This window comes from Bombina bombina, chromosome 3, assembly GCF_027579735.1.
Source record: "Bombina bombina isolate aBomBom1 chromosome 3, aBomBom1.pri, whole genome shotgun sequence".
NCBI lineage: Eukaryota > Metazoa > Chordata > Amphibia > Anura > Bombinatoridae > Bombina > Bombina bombina.
In genome coordinates, this window is record NC_069501.1 from 6810622 (window position 1) to 6828145 (window position 17524).

At 32.4% G+C, this 17524-nt stretch overlaps 1 protein-coding gene across 1 annotated transcript in view; it reads right to left on the reverse strand.

The window, feature by feature from the left end:
- Positions 1–17524, reverse strand: part of SLC37A1 (solute carrier family 37 member 1) — a 303425-nt gene that overhangs the window by 205681 nt on the left and 80220 nt on the right. Inside the window, exon 8 of the mRNA XM_053705706.1 lies at positions 6787–6863. Coding sequence (XP_053561681.1) covers positions 6787–6863 — 77 coding nt within the window. The remainder of the gene's footprint in view (positions 1–6786; positions 6864–17524) is intronic.

Genomic DNA, 17524 nt, shown 5'->3' on the forward strand with positions numbered 1-17524 from the left:
TTGCATTATTGAGATTGGGTATCATACCCTATTAATGATCCATAGTACTTTTTGTGTATGTATATGTATTTATATACATATTTATATGTGTGTGTATATATGCATTTGTGTATATATGTGTGTATATATGCATTTGTGTATTTATATGTGTGTGTGTATATATATATATATATATATGCATTTGTGTATTTATATATGTGTGTATATATGCATAGAAAATATGTATTTATGTGTATATATGTATAGAAATACATATATCTCAATGCGATCCTGTGTTCAGGTTAGAGCGAGATTGCAGCAGTGAAATTTTGAGGCTCCATTAAAGTCTGTGGGGATTTGAGGTTTGATTTTTTGTGACCTATATAATGCGCAAAACGTGGAGTGTGCATTTAAAATAGAATTAAGCTCTAAAAAACATAATTTATGTAAGAATTTACCTGATAAATTGATTTCTTTCATATTGGCAAGAGTCCACGAGCTAATGACGTATGGGATATACAATCCTACTAGGAGGGGCAAAGTTTCCCAAACCTCAAAATACCTATAAATACACCCCTCACCACACCCACAATTCAGTTTAACGAATAGCCAAGTAGTGGGGTTATAAAGAAAGGAGTAAAAAGCATCAATAAAGGAATTTGGAAATAATTGTGCTTTAAACAAAAAATCATAACCGCCATAAAAAGGGTGGGCCTCATGGACTCTTATGACCAATATGAAAGAAATGAATTTATCAGTTGAATTCTTACATAAATTATGTTTTCTTTCATGTAATTGGCAAGAGTCTATGAGCTAGTGACGTATGGGATATCAATACCCAAGATGTGGAACTCCACGCAAGAGTCACTAGAGAGGGACGGATAAAATAAAAAACAGCCATATATACCGCTGAAAAAATAATCCACAACCCAAATCATAAGTTTAATCTTTAATGACAAGAAAAACTTAAAACATCAGCAGAAGAATCAAACTGAAACAGCTGCCTGAAGTACTTTTCTACCAAAAACTGCTTCTGAAGAAGCGAATACATCAAAACGGTAGAATTTAGTAAATGTATGCAAAGAGGACCAAGTTGCCGCTTTGCAAATCTGACCAGCTCAAGCTTCATTCTTAAAAGCCCACGAAGTGGAGACTGATCTAATAGAATAAGCTGTAATTCTCTGAGGCGGGTTCTTACCCGACTCCAAATAAGCTTGATGAATCAAAAGCTTTAACCAAGAAGCCAAGGAAATAGCAGAAGCCTTCTGACCTTTCCTAGGACCAGAAAATAAAACAAATAGACTGGAATTCTTCCTGAAATCTTTAGTAGCTTCAACATAATATTTCAAAGCTCTTACCACATCCAAAGAATGTAAGGATGTTTCCAAAGAATTCTTAGGATTAGGACACAAGGAAGGGACAACAATTTCTCTACTAAAGTTGAAGAATTAAAGAATTCACAACCTTAGGTAAAAATTGTAATTAAGTTTGCAAAACCGCCTTATCCTGATGAAAAATCAGAAAAGGAGACTCGCAAGAAAGAGCAGATAGCTCAGAAACTCTTCTAGCAGAAGAGATAGCCAAAAGGAACAACACTTTCCAAGAAAGTAGTTTAATATCCAAAGAATGCATAGGCTCAAATGGAGGAGCCTGTAAAGCCTTCAAAACCAAATTAAGACTCCAAGGAGGAGAAATTGATTTAATGACAGGCTTAATACGAACTAAAGCCTGTACAAAACAGTGAATATCAGGAAGTTTTGCAATCTTTCTGTGAAATAAAACAGAAAGATCAGAGATTTGTCCATTCAAGGAACTTGCAGACAAACCTTTATCCAAACCATCCTGAAGAAACTGTAAAATTCTAGGAATTCGAAAAGAATGCCAAGAGAATTTATGAGAAAAACACCATGAAATGTAAGTCTTCCAAACTCGATAATAAATCATTCTAGAGACAGATTTACGAGCTTGTAACATAGTATTAATCACTGAGTCAGAGAAACCTCTATGGCTTAGCACTAAGCGTTCAATTTCCATACCTTCAAATCTAATGATTTGAGATCCTGATGGAAAAATGGACCTTGAGACAGTAGGTCCTGCCTTAACGGAAGTGGCCAAGGTTGGCAACTGGACATCCGAACAAGATCCACATACCAAAACCTGTGTGGCCATGCTGGAGCCACCAGCAACACAAACGATTGTTCCATGATGATTTTGGAGATCACTCTTGGAAGAAAAAATAGAGGCGGAAAGATGTAAGCAGGTTGATAACACCATGGAAGTGTCAGTGCATCCACTGCTTCCGCCTGAGCATCCCTGGACCTGGACAGGTATCTGGGAAGTTTCTTGTTTAGATGAGAGGCCATCAGATCTATCTCTGGAAGACCCCACATCTGAACAATCTGAGAAAACACATCTGGATGGAGAGACCACTCCCCCGGATGTAAAGTCTGACGACTGAGATAATCCGCCTCCCAATTGTCTACACCTGGGATATGCACAGCAGAGATTAGACAGGAGCTGGATTCCACCCAAGCAAGTATCCGAGATACTAAAAGAGTTCTAAAATATTGATTGGTTTTCTCGTCTCTTGAGATTTCCAAACCCCTTGTGCTGTCAGAGATCCCCAAACAGCTCCCCAACCTGAAAGACTTGCATCTGTAGTTATCACAGTCCAGGTTGGGCGAACAAAAGAAGCCCCTTGAACTAAACGCTGGTGATTTAACCACCGCGGCAGAAAGTGTCGAACATTGGGATTTAAGGATATTAATTGTGATATCTTTGTATAATCCCTGCACCATTGATTCAGCATACAAAGCTGGAAAAGGTCTCATGTGAAAACAAGCAAAAGGAATTGTGTCCGATGCTGCAGTCATGAGGCCTAAAACTTCCATGCACATAGCCACTGAAGGGAATGACTGAGACTGAAGGTGCCGACAGGCTGCAACCAATTTCAAACGTCTCTTGTCTGTTAGAGACAGAGTCATGGACACTGAATCTATCTCTAAACCTAAAAAGGTGACCCTTGTCTGAGGAAATAAGAAACTTTTTGGTAAATTGATCCTCCAACCATGTTTTCGAAGAAACAACACTAGTTGATTCGTGTGAGATTCTGCAGAACGTAAAGACTGAGCTAGTACCAAGATATCGTCCAAATAAGGAAACACCGCAATACCCTGTTCTCTGATTACAGAGAGTAGGGCACCTAGAACCTTTGAAAAGATTCTTGGAGCTGTTGCTAGGCTAAATGGAAGAGCAACAAATTGGTAATGCTTGTCTAGAAAAGAGAATCTCAGGAACTGATAATGTTCTGGATGAATCGGAATATGAAGGTATGCATCCTGCAAGTCTATTGAAGACATATAATGTCCTTGCTGAACAAAAGGCAGAATAGTCCTTATAGTCACCATCTTGAAAGTTGGTACTCTTACATAACGATTCAAAATTTTCAGATCCAGAACTGGTCTGAATGAATTTTCCTTCTGTTATGGTATAACCCTGATATCGAGGGTTAATACCAGATGAAAAATGCCCTGAATACCGGATTAGGAACACACAACCCAGTTAATTCCCCCCAAACACGAGACCAAGCTCCGTCTTGAGGGTAAAACAGAATCTACTTTATTGAGGGCTATATGCCCGGTATTTATGCAGGTCTCCCATGTGTTTGACACTCTCCTAGATGGGGGATTGGAAGAGTATAATACATTAGATAGAGGGAAGACACCCTTTTACATGATACAATAGAATTACATTACGTAATCAACTAAACAATCAAACACAAGAAAACAATGGATTCCTTCCTGGCACCTGGCAGTCTGAACTCTGGAGGTGATTAAACAATGTGAACGCTTATCACCTAAACCTAATTACAGTAAACAATAGCTGATGCCAAGAAACCTGTCTCTGTCTTAGACAATACAGTTACTCAAAACTGAAGTTAACCCCTCCAGTACTGTTGGATTTGCACCCTGCACCTATAATGGGCACAGGGTGACTTAACATAATGCCCGAATCCATAATCCGTAGGGAGGTTGACAGAGGGGTCTTTGGGACAATGAATAGATTTGAATAAAACCCCAGACCTTGTTCCTGAAAAGGAACCGGCATGATTACCCCTGAAAACTCCAGGTCTGAAACACACTTCAGGAAAGCCTGAGCTTTTACTGGATTTGCTGGGATGCGTGAGAGAAAAAAAATCTTCTCACAGGAGGTCTTATTCTGAATCCTATTCAATACCCTTGAGAGACAATGCTCTGAATCCCTTGATTTTGGACAGAATGTATCCAAATATCCTTGAAAAACCTTAATCTGCCCCCTACCAGCTGAGCTCGAATGAGGGCCGCACCTTCATGCGGACTTAGGGGCTGACTTTGGTTTCTTAAATGGCTTGGATTTATTCCAATTTGAGGAAGACTTCCAATTGGAAACAGATTCTTTGGGGGAAGGATTAGATTTTTGTTCCTTATTCTGACGAAAGGAACGAAAACGGTTAGAAGCCTTAGATATACCTTTAGGTTTTTTTATCCTGAGGCAGAAAAACTCCCTTTCCCCCAGTAACAGTTGAAATAATAGAATCCAACTGAGAACCAAATAAATTATTACCTTGGAAAGAAAGAGATAGTAATCTAGACTTAGATGTCAGATCAGCATTCCAAGATTTAAGCCACAAAGCTCTTCTAGCTAAAATAGCTAAAGACATGGATCTAACATCAATTTTGATAATATCAAAATTGGCATCACAAATAAAATGATTAGCATATTGCAGTAAGCGAATAATGCTAGATATGTCAGAATCCAATTCTTGTTGTGCTAAATTCTCCAACCAAAAAGTTGCAGCAGCCGCAACATCAGCCAAAGAAATTGCAGGTCTGAGAAGATGACCTGAATATAAATAGGCTTTACTGAGCTAAGATTCCAGCTTCCTATCTAAAAGATCCTTAAAGGAAGTACTATCTTCCATAGGAATAGTGGTACGTTTAGCAAGAGTAGAAATAGCCCCATAAACTTTGGGGACTTTTTCCCAAAACTCTATAGAAAAAGCTAGTAAAGGATACAATTTTTAAAACCTTGAAGAAGGAATAAAAGAAGTACCTGGCTTATTCCATTCCTTAGAAATCATATCAGAAATAGCATCAGGATAGGAAAAACCTCTGGAGTAACCACAGGAGGTTTAAAAACAGCATTTAAATGTTTACTAGACTTAACGTCAAGAGGGCTAGTTTCCTCAATATCCAAAGTAATTAGCACTTCCTTTAATAAAGAACGTATATACTCTATTTTAAATAAATAAGTAGATTTGTCAGTGTCAATATCTGAGGAAGGATCTTCTGTATCAGATAGATCCTCATCAGAGGAGGATAAATTATTATGTTGTCGGTCATTTGAAATTTCATCAACTGAATGAGAAGTTTTAAAAGACCTTTTACGTTTATTAGAAGGTCGAAATGCAGACAAAGCCTTCTGAATAGAATCAGTAACAAATTCTTTAAAATTCATAGGTATATCATGCACATTAGAAGTTGAAGGAACTGCAACTGGCAATGTACTATTACTGATGGACACACTATCTGCATGTAAAAGTTTATCATAACAACTATTACAAATGACATTTGGAGATATAATTTCCACAAACTTACAACAAATGCACTTAGCTTTAATAAAACCGATGTCAGGCCCTCTGACATAGAAAAAGGCAAGAGGCAAACAGTAATGGGGTATTTAATTAATGAAAAATTTGGCGCCAAGTATGATGCACAACGTAACTGAAAATTTTTTCGCGCCAACAATATCCGGGAATGACACTCGCGTCACTAATGAAGCAACTGTGTGTAAGGCTTCGGCGTCAACTACAACGCCAGAAATGACGAAGTTGCGTCAACAGACGTACTTTTCGCGCCAAAAATCTTGCGCCAAAAATGACGCAATAAAGTCTAGCATTTGGCGCACCTGCGGGCCTAATACTACCCGCAATTTGCAAAAAAAATGTAGTCAATTAGAAAAAAAGACTTTCTTAAAATATTTATTTCCCTAAATATGAAATGGACAGTCTGCACAAGGAAATACATGAACCTGACACATGGCAAATATAAGTACAATACATATATTTAGAACTTTATATAAATGCATAAAGTGCTAAACCATAGCTGGGGTGTCTTAAGTAATAAACATACTTACCAAAAGACACCCATCCACATATAGCAGATAGCCAAACCAGTACTGAAACAGTTATCCATAGAGGTAATGGAATATTAGAGTATATCGTCTATCTGAAAAGGGAGGTAGGAGATGAATCTCTACGACCGATAACAGAGAACCTATGAAATAGATCCCCTGTGAGGAAAACTATTGCATTCAGTAGGTGATACTCCCTTCACATCCCTCTGAAATTCACTGTACTCTGAGAGGAATCGGGCTTCAAAAATGCTGAGAAGCGCATATCAACGTAGAAATCTCAGCACAAACTTACTTCACCACCTCCATAGGAGGCAAAGTTTATAAAACTGAATTGTGGGTGTGGTGAGGGGTGTATTTATAGGCATTTTGAGGTTTGGGAAACTTTGCCCCTCCTGGTAGGATTGTATATCCCATACTTCACTAGCTCATGGACTCTTGCCACTTACATGAAAGAAAAGCAGTCGCAGTTTGCGCCTCACTTGTAATCTCACTTGTAATCTAGCGCCATGTATTGCGCTGCGGAATCTGTTGGCGCTCTACAAATAACCAAAAATAATAATGAGTTTGTGTCTATCTGTATCCCACGTTACATCCTTATGTTCGGTGTTATTAAAATCATACCGTATCACTTACCTTCCTTTCCCAAACCAATTGCCAATGCAGGTCACCACACAGGGCCAGCCTGTCGTCTGAACTAAACCGTTTAATATCTGTAAATAGATAAATAATAAGGAATGTTTTCATCTCTATATATACAAATATTATAGTACTTATTACATCAGACAGCACTAGCAGAAGTCTGAACTAAACCATTTAATATCTGTAAATAGATTAATAATAAGGAATGTTTTCATCTCTATATACAGCTATTATAGTACTTATTACATCAGACAGCACTAGCAGAAGTCTGAACTAAACCATTTAATATCTGTAAATAGATTAATAATAAGGAATGTTTTCATCTCTATATACAGCTATTATAGTACTTATTACATCAGACAGCACTAGCAGAAGTCTGAACTAAACCGTTTAATATCTGTAAATAGATTAATAATAAGGAATGTTTTCATCTCTATATACACAGCTATTATAGTACTAATTACATCAGACAGCACTAGCAGAAGTCTGAACTAAACCATTTAATATCTGTAAATAGATTAATAATAAGGAATGTTTTCATCTCTATATACAGCTATTATAGTACTTATTACATCAGACAGCACTAGCAGAAGTCTGAACTAAACCGTTTAATATCTGTAAATAGATTAATAATAAGGAATGTTTTCATCTCTATATACACAGCTATTATAGTACTAATTACATCAGACAGCACTAGCAGAAGTCTGAACTAAACCGTTTAATATCTGTAAATAGATTAATAATAAGGAATGTTTTCATCTCTCTCTATATACAGCTATTATAGTACTTATTACATCAGACAGCACTAGCAGACGTCTGAACTAAACCATTTAATATCTGTAAATAGATTAATAATAAGGAACATTTTCATCTCTCTCTATATACAGCTATTATAGTACTAATTACATCAGACAGCACTAGCAGAAGTCTGAACTAAACCATTTAATATCTGTAAATAGATTAATAATAAGGAACGTTTTCATCTCTCTCTATATACAGCTATTATAGTACTTATTACATCAGACAGCACTAGCAGAAGTCTGAACTAAACCGTTTAATATCAGTAAATAGATTAATAATAAGGAATGTTTTCATCTCTCTATATACAGCTATTATAGTACTTATTACATCAGACAGCACTAGCAGAAGTCTGAACTAAACCGTTTAATATCAGTAAATAGATTAATAATAAGGAATGTTTTCATCTATATATATACAGCTATTATAGTACTTATTACATCAGACAGCACTAGCAGAAGTCTGAACTAAATCGATTAATATCTGTAAATAGATTAATAATAAGGAACGTTTTCATCTCTCTCTATATACAGCTATTATAGTACTAATTACATCAGACAGCACTAGCAGAAGTCTGAACTAAACCGTTTAATATCTGTAAATAGATTAATAATAAGGAATGTTTTCATCTCTATATACAGCTATTATAGTACTTATTACATCAGATAGCACTAGCAGAAGTCTGAACTAAATCGTTTAATATCTGTAAATAGATTAATAATAAGGAACGTTTTCATCTCTATATACAGCTATTATAGTACTTATTACATCAGACAGCACTAGCAGAAGTCTGAACTAAACCAGTTAATATCTGTAAATAGATTAATAAGGAATGTTTTCATCTCTCTATATACAGCTATTATAGTACTAATTACATCAGACAGCACTAGCAGAAGTCTGAACTAAACCATTTAATATCTGTAAATAGATTAATAATAAGGAATGTTTTCATCTCTATATATACAGCTATTATAGTACTTATTACATCAGACAGCACTAGCAGAAGTCTGAACTAAACCATTAAATATCTGTAAATAGATTAATAATAAGGAATGTTTTCATCTCTATATACAGCTATAGTAGTACTTATTACATCAGACAGCACTAGCAGAAGTCTGAACTAAACCGTTTAATATCTGTAAATAGATTAATAATAAGGAATGTTTTCACCTCTATATACAGCTATTATAGTACTTATTACATCACACAGCACTAGCAGAAGTCTGAACTAAACCGTTTAATATCTGTAAATAGATTAATAATAAGGAACGTTTTCCTCTCTCTCTATATACAGCTATTATAGTACTTATTACATCAGACAGCACTAGCAGAAGTCTGAACTAAACCGTTTAATATCTGTAAATAGATTAATAAGGAACGTTTTCATCTCTCTCTATATACAGCTATTATAGTACTTATTATATCAGACAGCACTAGCAGAAGTCTGAACTAAACCGTTTAATATCTGTAAATAGATTAATAATAAGGAATGTTTTCATCTCTATATACAGCTATTATAGTACTTATTACATCAGACAGCACTAGCAGAAGTCTGAACTAAACCGTTTAATATCTGTAAATAGATGAATAAGGAACGTTTTCATCTCTCTCTATATACAGCTATTATAGTACTTATTACATCAGACAGCACTAGCAGAAGTCTGAACTAAACCGTTTAATATCTGTATATAGATTAATAATAAGGAATGTTTTCATCTCTATATACAGCTATTATAGTACTTATTACATCAGACAGCACTAGCAGAAGTCTGAACTAAACCGTTTAATATCTGTAAATAGATTAATAAGGAACGTTTTCATCTCTCTCTATATAAAGCTATTATAGTACTTATTACATCAGACAGCACTAGCAGAAGTCTGAACTAAACCGTTTAATATCTGTAAATAGATTAATAAGGAACGTTTTCATCTCTCTCTATATACAGCTATTATAGTACTTATTACATCAGACAGCACTAGCAGAAGTCTGAACTAAACCATTTAATATCTGTAAATAGATTAATAATAAGGAATGTTTTCATCTCTCTATATACAGCTATTATAGTACTTATTACATCAGACAGCACTAGCAGAAGTCTGAACTAAACCGTTTAATATCTGTAAATAGATTAATAATAAGGAACGTTTTCATCTCTCTCTATATACAGCTATTATAGTACTAATTACATCAGACAGCACTAGCAGAAGTCTGAACTAAACCGTTTAATATCTGTAATTAGATTAATAATAAGGAATGTTTTCATCTCTATATAAAGCTATTATAGTACTTATTACATCAAACAGCACTAGCAGAAGTCTGAACTAAACCGTTTAATATCTGTAAATAGATTAATAATAAGGAACGTTTTCATCTCTCTCTATATACAGCTATTATAGTACTAATTACATCAGACAGCACTAGCAGAAGTCTGAACTAAACCGTTTAATATCTGTAATTAGGTTAATAATAAGGAATGTTTTCATCTCTATATACAGCTATTATAGTACTAATTACATCAAACAGCACTAGCAGAAGTCTGAACTAAACCGTTTAATATCTGTAATTAGATTAATAATAAGGAATGTTTTCATCTCTATATACAGCTATTATAGTACTAATTACATCAGACAGCACTAGCAGAATCCTGAACTAAACCGTTTAATATCTGTAAATAGATTAATAATAAGGAATGTTTTCATCTCTATATACAGCTATTATAGTACTAATTACATCAGACAGCACTAGCAGAAGTCTGAACTAAACCATTTAATATCTGTAAATAGATTAATAATAAGGAACGTTTTCATCTCTCTCTATATACAGCTATTACAGTACTTATTACATCAGACAGCACTAGCAGAAGTCTGAACTAAACCATTTAATATCTGTAAATAGATTAATAATAAGGAATGTTTTCATCTCTATAAACAGGTATTATAGTACTTATTACATCAGACAGCACTAGCAGCAGTCTGAACTAAACCATTTAATATCTGTAAATAGATTAATAATAAGGAATGTTTTCATCTCTCTCTATATACAGCTATTATAGTACTAATTACATCAGACAGCACTAGCAGAATCCTGAACTAAACCGTTTAATATCTGTAAATAGATTAATAATAAGGAACGTTTTCATCTCTCTCTCTCTATATACAGCTATTATAGTACTTATTACATCAGACAGCACTAGCAGAAGTCTGAACTAAACCGTTTAATATCTGTAAATAGATTAATAATAAGGAATGTTTTCATCTCTATAAACAGGTATTATAGTACTTATTACATCAGACAGCACTAGCAGAAGTCTGAACTAAACCATTTAATATCTGTAAATAGATTAATAATAAGGAATGTTTTCATCTCTCTATATACAGCTATTATAGTACTAATTACATCAGACAGCACTAGCAGAAGTCTGAACTAAACCGTTTAATATCTGTAAATAGATTAATAATAAGGAATGTTTTCATCTCTCCATATACAGCTATTATAGTACTTATTACATCAAACAGCACTAGCAGAAGTCTGAACTAAACCGTTTAATATCTGTAATTAGATTAATAATAAGGAACATTTTCATCTCTCTCTATATACAGCTATTATAGTACTTATTACATCAGACAGCACTGGGCAGTAGTCTGAACTAAACCGTTTAATATCTGTAAATAGATTAATAATAAGGAACTTTTTCATCTCTATATACAGCTATTATAGTATTATTACATCAGACAGCACTGGGCAGTAGTCTGAACTAAACCGTTTAATATCTGTAAATAGATTAATAATAAGGAACGTTTTCATCTCTATATACAGCTATTATTGTACTTATTACATCAGATAGCACTAGAAGAAGTCTGAACTAAACCATTTAATATCTGTAAATAGATTATTAATAAGGAATGTTTTCATCTCTATATACAGCTATTATAGTACTTATTACATCAGACAGCACTAGCAGAAGTCTGAACTAAACCATTTAATATCTGTAAATAGATTAATAATAAGGAATGTTTTCATCTCTATATACAGCTATTATAGTACTTATTACATCAGACAGCACTAGCAGAAGTCTGAACTAAACCGTTTAATATCTGTAAATAGATGAATAATAAGGAATGTTTTCATCTCTATATACAGCTAATATAGTACTTATTACATCAGACAGCACTAGCAGAAGTCTGAACTAAACCGTTTAATATCTGTAAATAGATTAATAATAAGGAATGTTTTCATCCCTCTATATACAGCTATTATAGTACTAATTACATCAGACAGCACTAGCAGAAGTCTGAACTAAACCATTTAATATCTGTAAATAGATTAATAATAAGGAATGTTTTCATCTCTATATACAGCTATTATAGTACTTATTACATCAGACAGCACTAGCAGAAGTCTGAACTAAACCATTTAATATCTGTAAATAGATTAATAATAAGGAATGTTTTCATCTCTCTATATACAGCTATTATAGTACTTATTACATCAGACAGCACTAGCAGAAGTCTGAACTAAACCATTTAATATCTGTAAATAGATTAATAATAAGGAATGTTTTCATCTCTATATACAGCTATTATAGTACTAATTACATCAGACAGCACTAGCAGAAGTCTGAACTAAACCATTTAATATCTGTAAATAGATTAATAATAAGGAATTTTTTCATCTCTCTCTATATACAGCTAATATAGTACTTATTACATCAGACAGCACTAGCAGAAGTCTGAACTAAACTGTTCAATATCTGTAAATAGATTAATAATAAGGAATGTTTTCATCTCTATATACAGCTATTATAATACTTATTACATCAGACAGCACTAGCAGAAGTCTGAACTAAACCGTTTAATATCTGTAAATAGATTAATAATAAGGAATGTTTTCATCTCTATATACAGCTATTATAATACTTATTACATCAGACAGCACTAGCAGAAGTCTGAACTAAACCGTTTAATATCTGTAAATAGATTAATAATAAGGAATGTTTTCATCTCTATATACAGCTATTATAATACTTATTACATCAGACAGCACTAGCAGAAGTCTGAACTAAACCGTTTAATATCTGTAAATAGATTAATAATAAGGAACGTTTTCATCTCTATATACAGCTATTATTGTACTTATTACATCAGATAGCACTAGAAGAAGTCTGAACTAAACCATTTAATATCTGTAAATAGATTAATAATAAGGAATGTTTTCATCTCTATATACAGCTATTATAGTACTTATTACATCAGACAGCACTAGCAGAAGTCTGAACTAAACCATTTAATATCTGTAAATAGATTAATAATAAGGAATGTTTTCATCTCTATATACAGCTATTATAGTACTTATTACATCAGACAGCACTAGCAGAAGTCTGAACTAAACCGTTTAATATCTGTAAATAGATGAATAATAAGGAATGTTTTCATCTCTATATACAGCTAATATAGTACTTATTACATCAGACAGCACTAGCAGAAGTCTGAACTAAACCGTTTAATATCTGTAAATAGATTAATAATAAGGAATGTTTTCATCCCTCTATATACAGCTATTATAGTACTAATTACATCAGACAGCACTAGCAGAAGTCTGAACTAAACCATTTAATATCTGTAAATAGATTAATAATAAGGAATGTTTTCATCTCTATATACAGCTATTATAGTACTTATTACATCAGACAGCACTAGCAGAAGTCTGAACTAAACCATTTAATATCTGTAAATAGATTAATAATAAGGAATGTTTTCATCTCTCTATATACAGCTATTATAGTACTTATTACATCAGACAGCACTAGCAGAAGTCTGAACTAAACCATTTAATATCTGTAAATAGATTAATAATAAGGAATGTTTTCATCTCTATATACAGCTATTATAGTACTAATTACATCAGACAGCACTAGCAGAAGTCTGAACTAAACCATTTAATATCTGTAAATAGATTAATAATAAGGAATTTTTTCATCTCTCTCTATATACAGCTAATATAGTACTTATTACATCAGACAGCACTAGCAGAAGTCTGAACTAAACTGTTCAATATCTGTAAATAGATTAATAATAAGGAATGTTTTCATCTCTATATACAGCTATTATAATACTTATTACATCAGACAGCACTAGCAGAAGTCTGAACTAAACCGTTTAATATCTGTAAATAGATTAATAATAAGGAATGTTTTCATCTCTATATACAGCTATTATAATACTTATTACATCAGACAGCACTAGCAGAAGTCTGAACTAAACCGTTTAATATCTGTAAATAGATTAATAATAAGGAATGTTTTCATCTCTATATACAGCTATTATAATACTTATTACATCAGACAGCACTAGCAGAAGTCTGAACTAAACCGTTTAATATCTGTAAATAGATTAATAATAAGGAATGTTTTCATCTCTATATACAGCTATTATAATACTTATTACATCAGACAGCACTAGCAGAAGTCTGAACTAAACCGTTTAATATCTGTAAATAGATTAATAATAAGGAATGTTTTCATCTCTATATACAGCTATTATAATACTTATTACATCAGACAGCACTAGCAGAAGTCTGAACTAAACCGTTTAATATCTGTAAATAGATTAATAATAAGGAATGTTTTCATCTCTATATACAGCTATTATAATACTTATTACATCAGACAGCACTAGCAGAAGTCTGAACTAAACCATTTAATATCTGTAAATAGAATAATAAGAAATGTTTTCATCTCTCTCTATATACAGCTAATATAGTACTTATTACATCAGACAGCACTAGCAGAAGTCTGAACTAAACCGTTTAATATCTGTAAATAGATTAATAATAAGGAATGTTTTCATCTCTCTCTATATACAGCTAATATAGTACTTATTACATCAGACAGCACTAGCAGAAGTCTGAACTAAACTGTTTAATATCTGTAAATAGATTAATAATAAGGAATGTTTTCATCTCTATATATAGCTATTATAATACTTAATACATCAGACAGCACTAGCAGAAGTCTGAACTAAACCGTTTAATATCTGTAAATAGATTAATAATAAGGAATGTTTTCATCTCTATATATATATACAGCTATTATAGTACTTATTACATCAGACAGCACTAGCAGAAGTCTGAACTAAACCGTTTAATATCTGTAAATAGATTAATAATAAGGAACGTTTTCATTTCTATATACAGCTATTATAGTACTTATTACATCAGACAGCACTAGCAGAAATCTGAACTAAACCATTTAATATCTGTAAATAGATTAATAATAAGGAACGTTTTCATCTCTCTCTATATACAGCTATTATAGTACTTATTACATCAGACAGCACTAGCAGAAGTCTGAACTAAACCGTTTAATATCTGTAAATAGATTAATAATAAGGAACGTTTTCATCTCTCTCTATATACAGCTATTATAGTACTAATTACATCAGACAGCACTAGCAGAAGTCTGAACTAAACCGTTTAATATCTGTAAATAGATTAATAATAAGGAATGTTTTCATCTCTATATACAGCTATTATAGTACTAATTACATCAGACAGCACTAGCAGAAGTCTGAACTAAACCGTTTAATATCTGTAAATAGATTAATAATAAGGAACGTTTTCATCTCTCTCTATATACAGCAATTATAGTACTTATTACATAAGACAGCACTAGCAGAAGTCTGAACTAAACCATTTAATATCTGTAAATAGATTAATAATAAGGAATGTTTTCATCTCTCTATATACAGCTATTATAATACTAATTACATCAGACAGCACTAGCAGAAGTCTGAACTAAACCGTTTAATATCTGTAAATAGATTAATAATAAGGAACGTTTTCATCTCTATATACAGCTATTATAGTACTTATTACATCAGACAGCACTAGCAGAAGTCTGAACTAAACCATTTAATATCTGTAAATAGATTAATAATAAGGAATGTTTTCATCTCTATATACAGCTATTATAGTACTTATTACATCAGACAGCACTAGCAGAAGTCTGAACTAAACCATTTAATATCTGTAATTAGATTAATAATAAGGAATGTTTTTATCTCTCTCTATATACAGCTATTACAGTACTTATTACATCAGACAGCACTAGCAGAAGTCTGAACTAAACCGTTTAATATCTGTAAATAGATTAATAATAAGGAATGTTTTCATCTCTATATACAGCTATTATAGTATTATTACATCAGACAGCACTGGGCAGTAGTCTGAACTAAACCGTTTAATATCTGTAAATAGATTAATAATAAGGAACGTTTTCATCTCTATATACAGCTATTATAGTATTATTACATCAGACAGCACTGGGCAGTAGTCTGAACTAAACCGTTTAATATCTGTAAATAGATTAATAATAAGGAACGTTTTCATCTCTATATACAGCTATTATAGTACTTATTACATCAGACAGCACTAGCAGAAGTCTGAACTAAACCATTTAATATCTGTAAAAAGATTAATAATAAGGAATGTTTTCATCTCTTTATATACAGCTATTATAGTACTTATTACATCAGACAGCACTAGCAGAAGTCTGAACTAAACCATTTAATATATGTAAATAGATTAATAATAAGGAATGTTTTCATCTCTATATACAGCTATTATAGTACTTATTACATCAGACAGCACTAGCAGAAGTCTGAACTAAACCATTTAATATCTGTAAATAGATTAATAATAAGGAATGTTTTCATCTCTATATACAGCTATTATAGTACTTATTACATCAGACAGCACTAGCAGAAGTCTGAACTAAACTGTTTAATATCAGTAAATAGATTAATAATAAGGAACGTTTTCATCTCTATATACAGCTATTATAGTACTTATTACATCAGACAGCACTAGCAGAAGTCTGAACTAAACCATTTAATATCTGTAAATAGATTAATAATAAGGAATGTTTTCATCTCTATATACAGCTATTATAGTACTTATTACATCAGACAGCACTAGCAGAAGTCTGAACTAAACCATTTAATATCTGTAATTAGATTAATAATAAGGAACGTTTTCATCTCTCTCTATATTCAGCTATTACAGTACTTATTACATCAGACAGCACTAGCAGAAGTCTGAACTAAACCGTTTAATATCTGTAAATAGATTAATAATAAGGAATGTTTTCATCTCTATATACAGCTATTATAGTATTATTACATCAGACAGCACTGGGCAGTAGTCTGAACTAAACCGTTTAATATCTGTAAATAGATTAATAATAAGGAACGTTTTCATCTCTATATACAGCTATTATAGTATTATTACATCAGACAGCACTGGGCAGTAGTCTGAACTAAACCGTTTAATATCTGTAAATAGATTAATAATAAGGAACGTTTTCATCTCTATATACAGCTATTATTGTACTTATTACATCAGATAGCACTAGCAGAAGTCTGAACTAAACCATTTAATATCTGTAAATAGATTAATAATAAGGAATGTTTTCATCTCTATATACAGCTATTATAGTACTTATTACATCAGACAGCACTAGCAGAAGTCTGAACTAAACCATTTAATATCTGTAAATAGATTAATAATAAGGAATGTTTTCATCTCTATATACAGCTATTATAGTACTTATTACATCAGACAGCACTAGCAGAAGTCTGAACTAAACCATTTAATATCTGTAAATAGATTAATAATAAGGAATGTTTTCATCTCTCTATATACAGCTATTATAGTACTTATTACATCAGACAGCACTAGCAGAAGTCTGAACTAAACCATTTAATATCTGTAAATAGATTAATAATAAGGAATGTTTTCATCTCTCTCTATATACAGCTATTATAGTCCTTATTACATCAGACAGCACTAGCAGAAGTCTGAACTAAACCATTTAATATCTGTAAATAGATTAATAATAAGGAATGTTTTCATCTCTCTATATACAGCTATTATAGT